A 19,323-nucleotide genomic window follows, 5' to 3' on the forward strand; every position below is an offset into this window, starting at 1 on the left:
ATGAGTAAGGCACCAGCAAAAACAAAAAAGCAGTTTCACTGCCATGTCTGTAAGAATGGGTTACCGGATGGATCTACCACATGTACAGAATGTTTTGTGGATTCAGCTACGAATACAAGTTGGACTCCGGTTACAAAGCCGGTTTCATTCCCGGACCCTCCATGGGCTATGCTAACACAGGTTATGGCTGGATTGCAATCAGAATTGGCCGCCGCTCAACAAGAGCGGGAAGCGGCAAGATCTGAGTCTAGGGTGAGACCGCTAGAACTACCGGAGGGGTCTCAGCCTTGCCAAAAGTCCAAGTCCACTTTGGGTAAAAGGGAGAAATTTTAAGTTGTCTTATGATTTACCAGTTTCTGCTATGTTGCATTCTGACGATTCCATGCCAGACCTCTTTGCGCAAGATGACGGTGAGGAGGGCGAAGTAGACCAGCAGTCAGATAGTGACGATTTTGACAGCCCGGGCATTGATAATCTGATCAGAGCGGTGCGTCAGTCTCTGAAGTTTACAGAAACTGAGGAGCCTCTGACAAATGATGAGGTCGTCTTTACTAAACGACAGAGAACTCCAATGTGTTTTCCTGTTTCGGAATCTCTTAATAAGATGTTACTAGAAACACGAAAGAATCCGGATAAACTGTTTTCTATACCTCGCAGATTTAAGTCTAGTTACCCGTTTCCAAAGTCTGTGACAGCTACATGGGAGAATCCGCCATTGGTGGATTCGTCTGTGTCTAAACTTACAAAGAAATTAACCATACCAGTACCAACTGCTACTACGCTTAAAGACCCTTCGGACCGTAAAATAGAAGCTATGCTAAAGTCCATGTATACAGCAGCAGGAGTGTTGCTTAGACCTGGGTTGGTTGGCATTTGGGTAACTAAGGCGTTAATGGTATGGATAACAGAACTCAAGTCTGCCTTAAGTGACGATCACCTTATACTTCTCGCTGATCAAATCTGGGAAGCTGCTGATTATCTATGTACAGCTTCTACTGACGTCTGTCAGCTCACTTCTCGCCTTTCATCTTCGCTAGTTACAGCACGACGAGCACTCTGGCTGCGGGCTTGGCAAACAGAGGCGGAGGTCAAAAAAGGTATAGAGGCATTACCTTACGGTGGCGAGAAGTTGTTTGGTCCTGAATTGGACAAATGGATTTCTGAGGCAACGGGAGGAAAGTCTGTTTTCTTACCATTGCCTCCAACAGTACCTAGACGGAGATACTCTGGACCTGCGTTCAAATCCTTTAGACCTCAGTCCTTTTGCGGGCGTGGCAGAGGAACAGCCACGCCTGGTAGACGAGGACGTGGTTTCCAACAAACCAACACCAGTCGTCAGGACGCTAAGGTCACTGACAAGCCAGTGGCATGATGGGCTCCCAGCCCATCTCGGATCTCCAATTGTGGGAGCACGCCTTCAGACATTCCAGTTGGCGTGGCTCCAGACGTCCACAGATGGGTGGATCCGCAATTTAGTGTTAAAAGGTTACAAAATACAGTTCGACTGTCTCCCGCCACTGCGGTTTTTCAAGACAGGACTGCCTGTGTCGGACGACAAGAGGGCGGTTCTGCAAATTGCCATTCAGTCTCTGCTGGATCCAGCAGTTTTGATTCCGGCCCCTGTACACCAACAAGGTCAGGGTTATTATTCCAGTCTGTTTGTGGTACCAAAGCCGGATGGCTCGGTCAGGCCAATATTGAACTTAAAGGGTCTTAATCAGTACGTCACTTACTACAGATTCAAGATGGAATCTCTGCAGTCAGTAATTGCAGGTTTAGAGCCACAGGAATTCATGATTGCACTGGATCTCAAGGATGCGTACTTACACATTCCGATTTGGCCACCTCATCAGAGGTTCTTGCGGTTTGCAATACGGCAGAACCATTATCAGTTTCAGGCTCTACCGTTTGGCCTCTCGTCAGCGCCTCGGGTATTCACTAAGGTGATGTCTGTGATGATAGCTCATCTCAGATCCCTGGGAGTGATAATAGTTCCGTACTTGGACGATTTGCTCATCAAGGCTCCGTCTCACCAGATGCTCCTCCAACATGCGTTGCTAACGTACAATGTACTGGTTCAGCACGGTTGGATTGTCAACTTCAAGAAATCGCATCTGATTCTGTCTCAACGACTTCAATTCCTAGGTATGATTCTCGATACGGTAAATCAAAGAATTTACCTACCAGAACAGAAAGTACAGGTCATTCGTCATCTGGTACATTTAGTGCTCAAGCCACGCACAGTCTCGGTACATTTGTGCATTCGCCTCTTAGGCACAATGGTGGCGGCTTTCGAAGCGCTTCAGTTCGGGAGATTTTACTCGCGTCCTTTTCAACTGGATGTGCTCGCACAGTGGTCGGGCTCACATCTGCAGATTCACCACAGGGCGCGAGTCTCAGAGGTTGGGGAGCTGTAGTTCAAAATTGTCAGCTCCAGGGTCTCTGGGCGGATCACGAAAGATTGCTGTCTATAAATGTCCTGGAACTCCGGGCAATTTACAATGCACTACGACAAGCAGTGCACATGCTTCGGTCTCAGACTGTTCAGGTGCAGTCAGACAATGCGACAGCGGTCGCATACATTAACAAACAAGGAGGAACGAGAAGCCGCATGGCAATGCGGGAAGTAGCTCGAATCCTCAATTGGGCCGAGTATCATCAAGTGATATTGTCGGCAGTGTTCATTCCGGGAGTGGACAACTGGCAGGCGGATTATCTCAGTCATCGGGATTTTCATCCAGGAGAATGGGCATTAAATCCAGAAGTGTTTCACATGTTGGTCCAGAGGTGGGGTTACCCTCAAGTGGACCTGATGGCATCTCGCCACAATCACCAAACGCCCCAGTATGTGTCCAGAGCGCGAGATCCAAAGGCAGTGGAGGTGGATGCTCTCACCATCGCGTGGCCGTACAGCCTCTTGTATCTGTTTCCACTGCTCCCTCGGTTGCTAAAACGGATCAAAAGAGTCCGTCACAGTAATACTAGTGGCGCCTCATTGGCCTCGGAGAGCTTTGTTCTCGGATCTCCGCAGACTACTCGCAGACTATCCTTGGCCGCTCCCACTACGTACGGACCTGTTACAAAAGGGTCCGTTCCTTTACCCCGATTTAGCGCTGCTGCGTTTGACGGGGTGGCTGTTGAGACCGCCCTCTTAAGAAGAGAGGGCATTCCAGAATCGGTTATACCAACCATGTTACGAGCTAGGAAGCCGGTTACGGCAGCTCATTATTACAGAATTTGGCGTGTCTATATAGCTTGGTGTGAAGATCGGAAGTTTCCGACTTCATCTTTATTTTATCCCGTCTTTTGTTATTTCTACAGACTGGGTTAGATGGAGGACTGCGTTTATCTACACTAAAGGTGCAGATATCTGCGTTGTCAATTTACTTCGGTACACACTTTTCTGCAAGGAGTCCTCAGAGTACAGCCTCCATTCATTCCACCTACAGCGCCATGGGACTTGAATCTGGTTTTAGATTTCTTACAGTCTTCATATTTTGAACCCTTACAACAAGTGGATATAAAGTTTCTCACATGGAAAACAATTTTTCTACTAGCCTTAGCTTCGGCAAGGCGTGTTTCAGATTTGGGTGCCTTGTCATGCAAGCCACCGTATTTGGTGTTTCATGATGACAGAGCGGAACTTCGGACGAATTCCACTTTCTTACTAAAGGTAGTGTAATCATTTCACATCAATCAACCAATAGTAGTTCCTGTGTTGACAGGAAATTCTGGAACCTTGGATGTGGTACGCGCATTACGCGTTAATGTATCCCGAACGTCTACAGTTCGGAAGACTGATACGTTGTTTGTTCTCTATGATGCTGCCAAGATGGGTTGGCCAGCTTCTAAGCAGACTTTATCCAGATGGATTAAACTGACCATACGTCAGGCTTCCCTTCATGCTAGGTTACAGCCGCCTACATCAGTAACAGCTCATTCCACACATTCTGTGGGAACTTCGTGGGCAGCTGGTCGTGGGGCTTCTACGACGCAGCTTTGCCGTGCGGCTACATGGTCATCAGTGCACACGTTTGTGCGCTTTTATAAGTTTGATACGTTTGCGGCATCAGCATCTAGCTTTGGCCGCCTAGTGTTACAGTAGTGTTCACTCTAGGAGTGAAAAGGGGCAGGGCGCCGGACTCCGGGGGCACATGTGTGCGCGCGCGTCCAAAATGGGGGCGTGGCCACGCCTCCTTCATTTTAGGGGCGGTGCGGCCCACAGACGCTACTATAGAGAGCGTCTGTGGCCGGCGACGTCACTGTTGGGGGCGTGCCCAGCACCTCCGTCGGTGCTGGGCTTCCCCCAGCCCTCTCCCAATGCGTGAATGGATGCAGCGCGCATGCGCACGGCATCTGTACACGCCGGGAGGGCAGGGAGCGGGCGGCTGTTCTAGCAGGGCGCCGCAAAAGGGGCAGGGCGGGTTTTGCCTGTTAAAAAACGGGCAGGGCGCGGCGCCCTGCTAAAACAGCCTAGAATGAACACTATTACAGGTGCCAAACAGCTCTCCCGCCCACGGGGGAAACTTTGGTACGTCCCAAGAGTACTCCAGTGACCCCTAGTGGATGAAAAGAAAATAGGATTTTGGTACTTACCAGGTAAATCCTTTTCTTTGAATCCATAGGGGGCACTGGACGCCCACCCAGAGCAGTTTTACCTGGTTTGTGGTAAGTTCAGAGGATCTTATGGTAACACATTCTCACCGACTGGTTCAAAGTTTCAAGTTCTAGCGGTTATAGTGCCAACTGTTTAGTTGTCAGTCACGTTATGTGTCAACTTTATTGTTGTCCGTTATGTTATATGTAATTCTCCATTGTCAACCTCTCTATAGCTCCTGTTCGGCTCAGTAAAAAACACTGAGGTACTCTGGGATATGGAGGGGGAGGAGAGTTCTAAATGTAACTATTCAGTGCCTTGTTCCTATGGAAGCCGTTCATATCCCAAGAGTACTCCAGTGCCCCCTATGGATTCAAAGAAAAGGATTTACCTGGTAAGTACCAAAATCCTATTTTTATTGTCATCTGTAAGAAAAAAACAAGTTTCACAGGCAAAATTCCTTTGTTCAGTTACAGTAAAATAGCAATGTCACTAACAATAAAAACATACATATACAATTCAGACATTCAGCATACGTACTGATGATGGGAGGAAACTGTTAAGTAAGCGTCCAGTGCGTGCCTTCAAAGTCCTTAACCGTTTTTGGGAAGGTAATTTCTCAAACACCTTGTGAAAAGGATGGCTAGGGTCTAGTAAAATATTTCTGGATCTCTTCCGAACTATAGTTTCATAAAGATCACGAATGGTTGGCAACCGTACTCCAATGATCTTACCGGCGGTCCTTACCGTGCGTTCCAAAGCACTCTGCCCACTTGCAGACTAGAATACTGAAGGACAAGATACTAACATACATCGTCGCTCATCACAGCAATGCTAATTGCATATGTACTAACTTATGCGATTAGCAACGCAATGCTATGACAGAGGCCTCCTGCGATACCTGGCTAGAGGGTTGGCAGGTGGTCTCTGTATGGTCCGTCGCTTCCCAGCCACGGGAGGCGACGTGTGCAGGGATTCCCTAGGCTCCTCCTCCTACTCCCTGCAGCCGGAAGGACAAATGGCTGTGTTGCGGGGGAGGAGTAGGTTGGGGGATCATAGAGCGCACTGGGAGAATGCAAGGATGCAGATGAAGGTGAGCGGAGCGGCGGGATGTGCTAGGAAACCCATAGGCTTCTGTAGGGTATCGCCATAAAAAGATGGCGATAACCTCCACATCGATATGCGGGAGGCCGGGGGTTAGTACATTTGAAAATGCCGTAAAAACCCAGAAAACAAGGTTTTACCACATTTTTCCTTCAGTACATCCCTCCCGCAGTCACCAGAATGTATGTACTCTCCTCCTGTTCATAGTGCCAGATGGGGGATACTGCTTGCACTTATAATAAGAACGGTACACTTCAACAGAGCCCCTCGCTAGTTTAAATAATCGCCCATACACGCTGCCGCTTGTCTTGCTGGCTGTTTTTTATTTGTGAAGTTGAAAACCAGATTTCATCCTAGATGTAAAGTTTTATACTAGGCATGCGTCCTATATTTCTTGAATTATCTTTATTGCTCATCCCTCTTCTCCCCAATGTGATCTCTGCTATCTACACTGTTCTCCTGTTTAGGGCAGCTTGCAGAATCCCACGCACCTTGTTGGGTTACTCTGTTTGGAATGTACTTGATCCTCCCTGCATCGCCATTATATTATGTTGATGCTAATGACAAGATGTCATCAAAACTGTTTTTCTTATGGTTTATTCTCCAAGAGCATTAGAAGCAATTATGGGATGTTATGTGAAAGTGACACTACTGATATTGTTTGGTTAAGTCTCAGGCATGCCAACCATTTGAGAAAAGAATGCGCAGGCATTGGGCCGATTTGATGATACTGGCTCGAGTTGGCCCACTCTAACCAGATACATAGAAAAATGGGGATCCGGTCTGAAGATCGACAGTGTCTAGGTCGACCACTATAGGTCGACAGTCACTAGGTCGACATGGATGGAAGGTCGACAGGGTTTCTAGGTCGACATGTGCTAGGTCGACAGGTCTAAAGGTCGACATGAGTTTTTCACATTTTTTTTTCTTTTTTGGGATTTTTTCATACTTAACGATCCACGTGGACTACGATTGGAACGGTAAAGTGTGCCGAGCGAAGCATGGCGAGCGAAGCGAGCCATGCGAGGGGATGCGGTGCACTAATTTGGGATCCCGGTCACTTTACGAAGAAAACGACGCCAAAAAATAATAATCCTCATGTCGACCTTTAGGCATGTCGACCTAGCACATGTCGACCTAGAAACCCTGTCGACCTTCCATCCATGTCGACCTAGTGACTGTCGACCTATAGTGGTCGACATAAACATTGTCGACCTAGATACTGTCGATAAAACGAACCACACCCAGAAAAATGTGTACCAGGGAAAATGAATACCAGCTGAATGAATTTGTTCTTATGCCCCCTGCTAATTAGCCAGGTCTTGTGACTGTAATGCAAAACTATGGCAGCAGTAGTGAAAGAGCAGTATGTTCACTCATTTCTGTATTAGGGCTTTTCGTGGAAAATTATTTTTAAACAATCCTCTTCCTTTATTTCTGTGATAATCCTTTGAATCTGGAATAAAGTTGAAGTGTTTGTCTTTATGACTTCCTCGTTCTTTGATACACAGGCCCAACATAATGTATGAAATACAAATTGGTTTTGTGCATGATACAGATACTCTTGTACCCAATGATCTGCTTATTTTAAATTTGCCTGTTTTTGTGCCAGTGATTTACTAATCCTAGATATGTCCTTGCCACACTGTAACTAACCATGCCTTTTATTTCTGCCTTTGTTTCAGAAGTTGCAAGCGGTGAAGTTCTTTTGTTCCCGGTGCTGCTGTCTGTCTGCAGTTTCATTGCTCTGGTTGTGCTGCTCGTGAGCTGTATTTCATGCTGCAAAGAGACTGAAATAGATTTCAAGGTGAGAGGGTGTCTGCTCTGGGGCCTTTTATCAACATGCAGTTAAGTGCTTGTTCAGCCAAAAAACCTCTAACATTTATGGTGAGCAAATATTGTAAAATTCTTACCATGGTGCTGTTGCTAGATATGAATTTGGCCTTTGTATACCGATGCTGGTACACTGAATTGCATAACATACAGCTAGTGTCTGTGATCAAAATCAAAGCACAACTTTCTGGTTTAGCAAGATATTCCAGCGCTGCCTCAAACAGATCTGCTTCTTATGATTGATCGTTTGCAGTGTCTCAAATCCCTTATTAAGCAGATCTGCGCCCCAGTATGTTTCCTTGGACTTGGATATGTAATTGTGCATGCTGTGCGGATGGTATAGGCTAACTAGTTAATTTTATATAAAGTAGTTATGGTTTTTGGAATGATTGTACTTACTAGTTATTCAGGCAGTGTTCTCGTTGTTCCACCAACTAATTTTACTTTACCCCATCCTAAATATTGTAATGCTACCTACTTCCCTAAATGTAATAATAAGGATGCAGGTCATTGTTGTATGGGTCTTACTAGGAATGACCAGGACGTTATAGTAACCATTACAAGCTATGTTGCAGGCCCTGGCATTTTCTTTCTCGCACGCTAGGTTACCATCCGTAGCCGTATTCTAACACTTCCGCAGTACTTGCCAAGATAGTGCTATTTGGAATAAAGATGCCTGTGTTTTATTGCAGTCCATTGTGCTGCGTCTGTGCTTGGCTGAAGTGAGGGCTAGTGTTTCTGTAGCTGCAGCTGGTGTATTCAGAGTTGCAATAAACTGGAAAATTGGTTTAATTTGAATATTTGTTTAGGATTGTTCTCTTTATCCATGTTGAATGCATTACTGAAAGTACTTTGTACAGGCTAAAGTGATTGTACACTGCTGTATTGAGTTAATGCTATCTTCAGACTAATTGGAAGCAGTATACCGTCCCCCCCCATTGTGTCCACGTGCATCCTGTCAGTGCCAGAGGTGGGAAAGTATTCTTCTCTTAGCAAGGCTAATGTTCAAGGTCTTATTTTATTCTCTTCTCTTATTAAGAACTTATTTTGGCAAATGCATTATACCTTGTAGTTATTTATTTTTGAGGCAAGTTTTACCTTTTTAATTGTATATCATTTTAACTACATTTGACATATGTTTTTCTAAGCGTCCTAAAACCTGTATTGTGATTTTTGGTTTTATCTGCTCCCTCTGCATCTTAGGAATTTGAAGATCACTTTGATGACGAAATTGAGTTTACGCCTCCCTCTGAAGACACACCATCAAACCAATCTCCTGCAGACGTTTTTACCTTAACTGTCCCAACGGTCTCCTTGTCTGTTCCAACACAATTGCAGTTGCCTCAAGGTCAGTAAGTTGCACACACTGCCAGATCCTACATGTGGTATTTTCCACATTTATAAGTGTTTTTAGGTATGAGTATTGCATTAATAAGGCCGTAGTCTTTAGGTATTATATTTTATATTAGAAGGTATTGGAGCTCTAGAAAATGACGTTTGTCTTCTGATGCAGAGCTGTGTGCACAGCAATTGCTCCCAGTCGATAGATAGATAGATATATATATATATATTTCTCTGACGTCCTAGTGGATGCTGGGAACTCCGTAAGGACCATGGGGAATAGCGGCTCCGCAGGAGACTGGGCACAAAAGTAAAAGCTTTAGGACTACCTGGTGTGCACTGGCTCCTCCCCCTATGACCCTCCTCCAAGCCTCAGTTAGATTTTTGTGCCCGGCCGAGAAGGGTGCACACTAGGGGCTCTACTGAGCTTCTTAGTGAAAAGTTTAGTTTTAGGTTTTTTATTTTCAGTGAGGCCTGCTGGCAACAGGCTCACTGCATCGAGGGACTAAGGGGAGAAGAAGCGAACTCACCTGCGTGCAGAGTGGATTGGGCTTCTTAGGCTACTGGACACCATTAGCTCCAGAGGGACCGAACACAGGCCCAGCCTCGGAGCTCGGTCCCGGAGCCGCGCCGCCGGCCCCCTTACAGAGCCAGAAGCAAGAAAAGGTCCGGAAAAATCGGCGGCAGAAGACATCAGTCTTCAACAAGGTAGCGCACAGCACTGCAGCTGTGCGCCATTGTTACTCAGGCACACTTCACACTCCGGTCACTGAGGGTGCAGGGCGCTAGGGGGGGGGCGCCCTGAGCAGCAATGTAAAACACCTTGGCTGGCATAAATACACCACATATAACCCCCAGGGCTATATGGGTGTATTTTAACCCCTGCCAGAACTCACCTAAAAAGCGGGAGAAAAGGCCGCCGAGAAGGGGGCGGAGCCTATCTCCTCAGCACACGGGCGCCATTTTCCATCACAGCTCCGCTGGAAGGACGTCTCCCTGACTCTCCCCTGCAGTCCTGCACTACAGAAAAGGGTAAAAAAGAGAGGGGGGGCACTAATTTGGCGCAGTTTTATACTAACAGCAGCTATAAAGGGAAAAGCACATTTTATAGTGGTATTCCTGTATATATATAGCGCTCTGGTGTGTGCTGGCATACTCTCCCTCTGTCTCCCCAAAGGGCTAGTGTGGTCCTGTCCTCTATCAGAGCATTCCCTGTGTGTGTGCGGTGTGTCTGTACGATTGTGTCAACATGTTTGAGGAGGAAAATGAGATGGAGGCGGAGCAATTGCCTATTATACAGTTGTCACCCCCTAGGGAGTCGACACCTGAGTGGATGAGCTTGTGGAAGGAATTGCGTGACAGTGTCAGCTCCTTACGACAGACAGTTGACGACATGAGACAGCCGGCTACTCAGCTTGTGCCTGTCCAGGGGTCTCAAACGCCATCAGGGGCTTTAAAACGCCCGTTACCTCAAATGGCAGACACAGACACGGATTCTGACTCCAGTGTCGATGATGAGGAGACAAACGTGACTTCCACTAGGGCCACACGTTACATGATTGAAGCAATAAAAAATGTATTGCATATATCTGATAATACAAGTACCACTAAAAAGGGTATTATGTTTGGTGAGAAAAAACTGCCTGTAGTTTTTCCTGTATCCGAGGAATTAAATGAAGTGTGTGATGAGGCGTGGGTTTCCCCCGATAAAAAATTAATAATTCCTAAAAGGTTATTGGCATCGTACCCTTTCCCGCCAGAGGATAGGGCACGTTGGGAAACACCCCCTAGGGTGGATAAAGCGCTCACACGCTTGTCTAAACAGGTAGCACTACCCTCTCCTGATACGGCCGCCCTAAAGGAACCTGCCGATAGAAAACTGGAGAATATCCTAAAATGTATATACTCTCACACGGGTGTTATACTGCGACCAGCTATCGCCTCAGCCTGGATGTGCAGTGCGGGCCTGGCGTGGTCGGATTCCCTGACTGAAAATATTGATACCCTAGATAGGGATAGTATATTACTGACTAGAGAGTATTTGAAGGATGCATTTCTATATATGCGTGATGCACAGAGGGATATTTGCCGACTGGCATCAAGAGTTAGCGCGCTGTCCATTTCTGCAAGAAGAGGTTTATGGACGCGGCAGTGGTCAGGTGATGCGGATTCTAAAAGGCACATGGAAGTATTGCCTTATAAGGGGGAGGAGTTATTTGGGGTAGGTCTATCTGACCTGGTAGCCACGGCAACTGCTGGAAAATCCACATTTTTACCCCAGGTAGCTTCTCAACCTAAGAAGACGCCATATTATCAGGCGCAGTCCTTTCGGCCCCATAAAGGCAAGCGGGCAAAAGGCGCCTCATTTCTGCCCCGTGGCAGAGGGAGAGGAAAAAGGCTGCAACAAACAGCCAGTTCCCAGGAACAAAAGCCCTCTCCCGCCTCCGCAAAGTCCTCAGCATGACGCTGGGGCTCTACAAGCGGACTTCAGGCACGGTGGGGGCCCGTCTCAAGAAGTTCAGTGGGCTCACTCGCAAGTGGACCTCTGGATCCTTCAGGTGGTATCTCAGGGGTACAAATTGGAATTCGAGACGTCTCCCCCTCGCCGTTTTCTAAAGTCTGCTTTACCGACGTCTCCCTCAGACAGGGAGGCAGTATTGGAAGCCATTCACAAGCTGTATTCCCAGCAGGTGATAATCAAGGTACCCCTCCTACAACAGGGAAAGGGGTACTATTCCACACTATTTGTGGTACCGAAGCCGGACGGCTCGGTGAGACCAATTTTAAACCTAAAATCCTTGAACACTTACATACAAAGGTTAAAATTCAAGATGGAGTCACTCAGAGCAGTGATTGCAAACCTGGAAGAAGGGGACTATATGGTGTCTCTGGACATCAAGGATGCTTACCTACATGTCCCAATTTACCCTTCTCACCAAGGGTACCTCAGGTTTGTGGTACAGAACTGTCACTATCAGTTTCAGACGCTGCCGTTTGGATTGTCCACGGCACCCCGGGTCTTTACCAAGGTAATGGCCGAAATGATGATACTCCTTCGAAGGAAGGGAGTTTTAGTTATCCCTTACTTGGACGATCTCCTGATAAGGGCAAGATCCAGGGAACAGTTGGAAGTCGGAGTAGCACTATCTCAGATAGTGCTGCGCCAGCACGGTTGGATTCTCAATATTCCAAAATCGCAGCTGATCCCGACGACACGACTTCTATTCCTAGGGATGATCCTGGACACAGTCCAGAAAAAGGTGTTTCTCCCGGAGGAGAAAGCCAGGGAGTTATCCGAACTAGTCAGAAATCTCCTAAAGCCAGGCCAAGTCTCAGTGCATCAATGCACAAGGGTCCTGGGAAAGATGGTGGCTTCTTACGAAGCAATCCCATTCGGCAGATTCCACGCAAGAACCTTCCAGTGGGATCTGCTAGACAAATGGTCCGGGTCGCATCTTCAGATGCATCAGCGGATAATCTTGTCACCAAGGACAAGGGTGTCTCTCCTGTGGTGGTTGCAGAGTGCTCATCTTCTAGAGGGCCGCAGATTCGGCATTCAGGACTGGGTCCTGGTGACCACGGATGCCAGCCTGAGAGGCTGGGGAGCAGTCACACAGGGAAGAAATTTCCAGGGTTTGTGGTCAAGCCTGGAGACATCACTTCACATAAATATCCTGGAGCTAAGGGCCATCTACAATGCTCTAAGCCTAGCAAAACCTCTGCTTCAAGGTCAGCCGGTGCTGATCCAGTCGGACAACATCACGGCAGTCGCCCACGTAAACAGACAGGGCGGCACAAGAAGCAGGAGGGCAATGACAGAAGTTGCAAGGATTCTTCGCTGGGCGGAAAATCATGTGATAGCACTGTCAGCAGTGTTCATTCCGGGAGGGGACAACTGGGAAGCAGACTTCCTCAGCAGACACGACCTCCACCCGGGGGAGTGGGGACTTCACCCAGAAGTCTTCCACATGATTGTGAACCGTTGGGAAAAACCAAAGGTGGACATGATGGCGTCCCGCCTCAACAAAAAACTAGACAGGTATTGCGCCAGGTCAAGGGACCCTCAGGCAATAGCTGTGGACGCTCTGGTAACAACGTTGGTGTACCAGTCAGTGTATGTGTTCCCTCCTCTGCCTCTCATACCCAAGGTACTGAGAATCATAAGGAGTAGAGGAGTAAGGACTATACTCGTGGCTCCGGATTGGCCAAGAAGGACTTGGTACCCGGAACTTCAAGAGATGCTCACAGAGGACCCGTGACCTCTACCTCTAAGAAAGGACCTGCTCCAGCAGGGACCCTGTCTGTTCCAAGACTTACCGCGGCTGCGTTTGACGGCATGGCGGCTGAACGCCGGATCCTGAAGGAAAAAGGCATTCCGGATGAAGTCATCCCTACCCTGATCAAAGCCAGGAAGGATGTAACCGTACAACATTATCACCGTATTTGGCGTAAATATGTTGCGTGGTGCGAGGCCAGGAAAGCCCCTACAGAGGAATTTCAACTGGGTCGTTTCCTGCATTTCCTGCAAACAGGACGGTCTATGGGCCTAAAATTAGGGTCCATTAAGGTTCAAATTTCGGCCCTGTCGATTTTCTTCCAAAAAGAACTGGCTTCAGTTCCTGAAGTTCAGACGTTTGTCAAGGGGGTACTGCATATACAGCCTCCTTTTGTGCCTCCAGTGGCACCTTGGGATCTCAATGTAGTTTTGGGGTTCCTAAAATCACATTGGTTTGAACCACTCTCCACTGTGGACTTAAAATATCTCACATGGAAAGTGGTAATGCTGTTAGCCCTGGCTTCAGCCAGGCGTGTCTCAGAATTGGCGGCTTTATCCTATAAAAGCCCTTACCTAATTTTTCATGCGGACAGGGCAGAATTGAGGACTCGTCCTCAATTTCTCCCTAAGGTGGTTTCAGCGTTTCACTTGAACCAGCCTATTGTGGTACCTGCGGCTACTAGGGACTTGGAGGACTCCAAGTTGCTGGACGTAGTCAGGGCCCTGAAAATATATGTTTCCAGGACGGCTGGAGTCAGAAAATCTGACTCGCTGTTTATCCTGTATGCACCCAACAAGCTGGGTGCTCCTGCTTCTAAGCAGACTATTGCTCGTTGGATTTGTAGTACAATTCAGCTTGCACATTCTGTGGCAGGCCTGCCACAGCCAAAATCTGTAAAAGCCCATTCCACAAGGAAGGTGGGCTCATCTTGGGCGGCTGCCCGAGGGGTCTCGGCTTTACAACTTTGCCGAGCAGCTACTTGGTCAGGGGCAAACACGTTTGCTAAATTCTACAAATTTGATACCCTGGCTGAGGAGGACCTGGAGTTCTCTCATTCGGTGCTGCAGAGTCATCCGCACTCTCCCGCCCGTTTGGGAGCTTTGGTATAATCCCCATGGTCCTTACGGAGTTCCCAGCATCCACTAGGACGTCAGAGAAAATAAGAATTTACTTACCGATAATTCTATTTCTCGTAGTCCGTAGTGGATGCTGGGCGCCCATCCCAAGTGCGGATTGTCTGCAATACTTGTACATAGTTATTGTTACAAAAATCGGGTTATTATTGTTGTGAGCCATCTTTTCAGAGGCTCCTCTGTTATCATGCTGTTAACTGGGTTCAGATCACAGGTTGTACAGTGTGATTGGTGTGGCTGGTATGAGTCTTACCCGGGATTCAAAATCCTTCCTTATTGTGTACGCTCGTCCGGGCACAGTATCCTAACTGAGGCTTGGAGGAGGGTCATAGGGGGAGGAGCCAGTGCACACCAGGTAGTCCTAAAGCTTTTACTTTTGTGCCCAGTCTCCTGCGGAGCCGCTATTCCCCATGGTCCTTACGGAGTTCCCAGCATCCACTACGGACTACGAGAAATAGATTTATCGGTAAGTAAATTCTTATTATTTATATATATATATATAACACACACACACACACACACACACACACACACACACACACACACACACACACACACACACACACACACACACACACCATATTTGTGAGAAGTGCACTGTTCTGGCTACACCATATCCCTGTGCTCCACCTTAATTATCTGCAGAGTATGTCCAGAGTGTCTGACTGTGCATTTATTTCTAGAGACCTTTTCCTGCTGGTCAGGTGCATGTATGATGCAGCCTTCTCAGATACTGGCGGTCTACAATCCTCATCTTGGTTTGCTTACTGAACATGGTTATAATGTAATGTTTAGTAGTCATTATCCTTAATCTTTGTATTTATAATAATGAATAGCAAGAGATGCATCGAACACTCAGAATAATAATGCTATTTATATATCACTTTTCTCTTACGTCCTAGAGGATGCTGGGGACTCCGTAAGGATCAGGGGGTATAGACGGGCTCCGCAGGAGACATGGGCACTATAAAGAATTTCAGAATGGGTGTGCACTGCCTCCTCCCTCTATGCCCCTCCTCCAGACCTCAGTTAGATCCTGTGCCCAGAGGAGATTGGGTGCATTACAGGGGAGCTCTCCTGAGTTTCTCTGAAAAATAATTTTGTTAGGTTTTTTATTTTCAGGGAGCACTGCTGGCAACAGGCTCCCTGCATCGTGGGACTGAGGAGAGAGAAGCAGACCTACTTAAGTGATAGGCTCTGCTTCTTAGGCTACTGGACACCATTAGCTCCAGAGGGAGTCAGAACGCAGGTCTCCCCTCGCTGTTCGTCCCAGAGCCAATCCACGGCTTCGACTGGGTCACAGGGCCCTTCTGGGTCTCAAAAACGTCCCTTATCCCAAATAGCAGACACGGATACCGACACGGATTTTGACTCCAGTGTCGACTACGATAATACGAGGTTACACCCAAGGGTGGCCAAAAGTATTCATTATATGATTATGGCAATAAAAGATGTTTTGCATATCACAGATGACCCCTCGGTCCCCGACACGAGGGTGCGCATGTATAAGGAAAAGAAACCTGAGGTAACCTTTCCCCCATCTCATGAGCTGAACGAGTTATTTGAAAAAGCTTGGGAAACTCCAGACAAAAAACTGCAGATTCCCAAGAGAATTCTTATGGCGTATCCTTTCCCTGCACAGGACAGGGTACGTTGGGAATCCTCACCCAGGGTGGACAAGGCTTTAACGTGCCTGTCCAAGAAGGTGGCGCTACCGTCTCCGGACACGGCAGCCCTCAAGGATACTGCTGATCGCAGACAGGAAACTACCTTAAAATCTATTTATGCGCATACGGGTGCTTTACTCAGACCGGCAATTGCATCGGCATGGGTATGTAGTGCAGTTGCAGCTTGGACAGATACCTTGTCAGCTGACCTTGATACCCTAGACAGGGATACCATTTTATTGACCTTAGGTCACATTAAAGACGCAGTTTTATATATGAGGGACACTTAAAGAGATGTTGGGCTGCTAGGTTCGAGAGCCAACGCCATGGCGATTTCTGCTAGGCGAGCCCTGTGGACCTGCCAATGGACGGGTGATGCCGACTCAAAGATGCATATGGAAGTTTTGCCATACAAAAGTGAAGTTTTATTTGGGGAAGGTCTCGCGGACCTGGTTGCCACAGCTACCTCGGGTAAATCTACCCTTTTGCCTTATGTTCCCCCACAGCAAAAGAAAACTCCACAATATCATATGCAGTCCTTTCGGTCGCATAGGTCCAGAAGAGGTCGGGGCTCATCTTTCCTCGCCAGAGGTAAGGGTAGAGGGAAGAGAGCACCTGCTCCGGCTAGTTCCCAGGAGCAGAAGTCCTCCCCGGCTTCTACTAAATCCACCGCATGACGCTTGGGCTCCACTAAGGGAGTCCGCGCCAGTGGGGGCACGTCTTCGACTCTTCAGCCAGGTCTGGGTTCTGTCAGACGTGGATCCTTGGGCGATTGATATTGTATCCCAGGGTTACAAACTGGAATTCGAAGAGGTGCCCCCTCGCCGATTTTTCAAGTCGGCCTTGCCAGCTTCTCTCCCAGAGAGGGAAGTAGTGTTAGCAGCAATTCAAAAGCTGTGTCAACAGCAAGTGGTTGTCAGGGCTCCCCTAGTCCAACAGGGAAAAGGTTACTATTCAACCCTGTTCGTGGTCCCGAAGCCGGATGGTTCGGTCAGACCCATTTTAAATCTAAAATCCCTAAACCTGTACTTGAAAAAGTTCAAATTCAAGATGGAATCGCTCCGGGCTGTGATCTCCAGTCTGGAAGGGGGGGATTTTATGGTGTCACTCGACATAAAGGATGCATACCTTCATGTTCCCATATATCCTCCTCATCAGGCATACCTGAGATTCACTGTACAGGACTCTCATTACCAGTTTCAGACGTTGCCGTTTGGGCTTTCCACGGCCCCGAGGATTTTCACCAAGGTGATGGCAGAGATGATGGTGCTCCTGCGCAGGCAGGGAGTCGCAATTATCCCGTACTTGGATGATCTCCTGATAAAAGCAAGATCAAGAGATCAATTGCAGAGGAGCATGTCGCTCTCCCTGAGAGTGCTGCAACAACACGGTTGGATTCTCAAACTGCCAAAGTCACAAATGATTCCAACGACCAGACTATCATTCCTAGGCATGATTCTAGACACGGATCAGAAGAGGGGTTTTCTTCTGATAGAAAAAGCCAGGGACCTCCAGAACATGGTCAGAGACCTGCTAAAACAAAAAAGAGTGTCTGTTCATCAATGCACTCGTGTTCTGGGGAAATGGTGGCAGCCTACGAGGCCATCCCCTTCGGCAGGTTTCATGCAAGGACTTTTCAGTGGGACCTCCTGGACAAGTGGTCCGGGTCCCATCTACAAATACATCAGAAGGTAAGCCTGTCCCCCAGGGCCAGGGTGTCTCTCCTGTGGTGGCTGCAAAGTGCTCACCTTCTAGAGTGTCGCAGGTTCGGCATTCAAGACTGGGTTCTGGTGACCACGGACGCGAGCCTCCGAGGATGGGGAGCAGTCACACAAGGAAGAAATTTTCAAGGGCTATGGTCAAGCCAGAAGGCTTGTCTACACATCAATGTGCTGGAGTTGAGGGCCATATACAACGGCCTAAGACAAGCGGAGGATCTTCTTCGCGACCTACCGGTTCTGATTCAATCAAGACAACGTCACAGCAGTGGCTCATGTAAACCGCCAAGGCGGGACAAGGAGCAGAGTGGCAATGGCGGAAGCCACCAGGATTCTTCGCTGGGCGGAAAATCCCGTAAGCGCTCTTCATTCCGGGAGTGGACAACTGGGAAGCAGACTTCCTCAGCAGACACTATCTCCATCCAGGAGAGTGGGGACTTCATCCCGAAGTTTTTACAGAGATAACAAGTCTTTGGGGAATTCCTCACATAGACATGATGGCGTCCCGCCTCAACAAGAAGCTTCAGGGGTATTGTGCCAGGTCAAGGGACCCTCAGGCAGTAGCGGTGGACGCCCTGGTGACACCATGGGTGTTTCAGCAGGTCTATGTATTCCCCCCTCTTCCTCTCGTCTCAAAAATATTGAGAATCATAAGACAACGGAGTGAAAACCAAACTCATTGTTCCAGATTGGCCTCGAAGGGCCTGGTATTCAGATCTTCAGGAGATGCTCACAGAAGATCCGTGGCCTCTTCCTCTCAGGGAGAACCTGTTGCAACAGGGGCCCTGCGTGTTCCAAGACTTACCGCAGTTACGTTTGACGGAATGGCGGTTGAACGCCGAATCCTAGCTGGGAAAGGTATTCCAGAGGAAGTCATCCCTACTCTGATAAAGGCTAGGAAGGAGGTGACTGCAAAACATTATCACCATATCTGAAGGAAGTATGTATCTTGGTGTGAAGCCATGAAGGCTCCTACGGAAGATTTCCATCTGGGCCGTTTTCTCCACTTTCTACAGACTGGAGTGGATATGGGCCTAAAATTAGGCTCTATTAAAGTACAGATTTCGGCCCTGTCTATTTTCTTTCAGAAGGAATTGGCTTCTCTCCCGGAAGTCCAGACTTTTGTAAAGGGAGTGCTGCACATCCAGCCTCCTTTTGTGCCCCCAGTGGCACCATGGGACCTTAACGTGGTATTATGGTTCCTAAAATCTCACTGGTTTGAACCGCTTCAGACGTTTTAATTAAAATTTCTCACTAGGAAGGTGGTCATGTTGTTGGCCTTGGCATCTGCCAGGCGGATGTCTGAATTGGCGGCCTTGTCTCACAAGAGCCCCTATTTGATTTTCCATGTGGATAGGGCTGAGTTTAGGACTCGTCCTCAATTTTTGCCTAAGGTGGTTTCTTCATTTCATATGAACCAACCTTTTGTGGTGCCTGTGGCTACGGATGACTTGGAGGACTCCACGTCTCTGGATGTAGTCAGGGCCTTAAAAATCTATGTAGCCAGGACGGCTCGGATTAGGAAAACAGAAGCAATGTTTATCCTGTATGCAGCCAAAAAAGTTGGCGCTCCTGCTTCGAAGCAGACTATTGCTCGCTGGATCTGTAACACGATTCAGCAGGCTCATTGTACGGCAGGATTGCCGTTACCAA

The 19,323-nt window shown here is 47.9% G+C and overlaps 1 protein-coding gene across 1 annotated transcript in view; it reads left to right on the forward strand.

Moving 5' to 3' along the window:
• Positions 1-19,323, forward strand: part of LMTK2 (lemur tyrosine kinase 2) — a 187,033-nt gene that overhangs the window by 63,888 nt on the left and 103,822 nt on the right. The window contains exons 2-3 of the mRNA XM_063934494.1: positions 7,387-7,508; positions 8,738-8,882. Coding sequence (XP_063790564.1) covers positions 7,387-7,508; positions 8,738-8,882 — 267 coding nt within the window. The remainder of the gene's footprint in view (positions 1-7,386; positions 7,509-8,737; positions 8,883-19,323) is intronic.

The sequence above is a fragment of the Pseudophryne corroboree genome, chromosome 7, assembly GCF_028390025.1.
Source record: "Pseudophryne corroboree isolate aPseCor3 chromosome 7, aPseCor3.hap2, whole genome shotgun sequence".
Classification (NCBI taxonomy): domain Eukaryota; kingdom Metazoa; phylum Chordata; class Amphibia; order Anura; family Myobatrachidae; genus Pseudophryne; species Pseudophryne corroboree.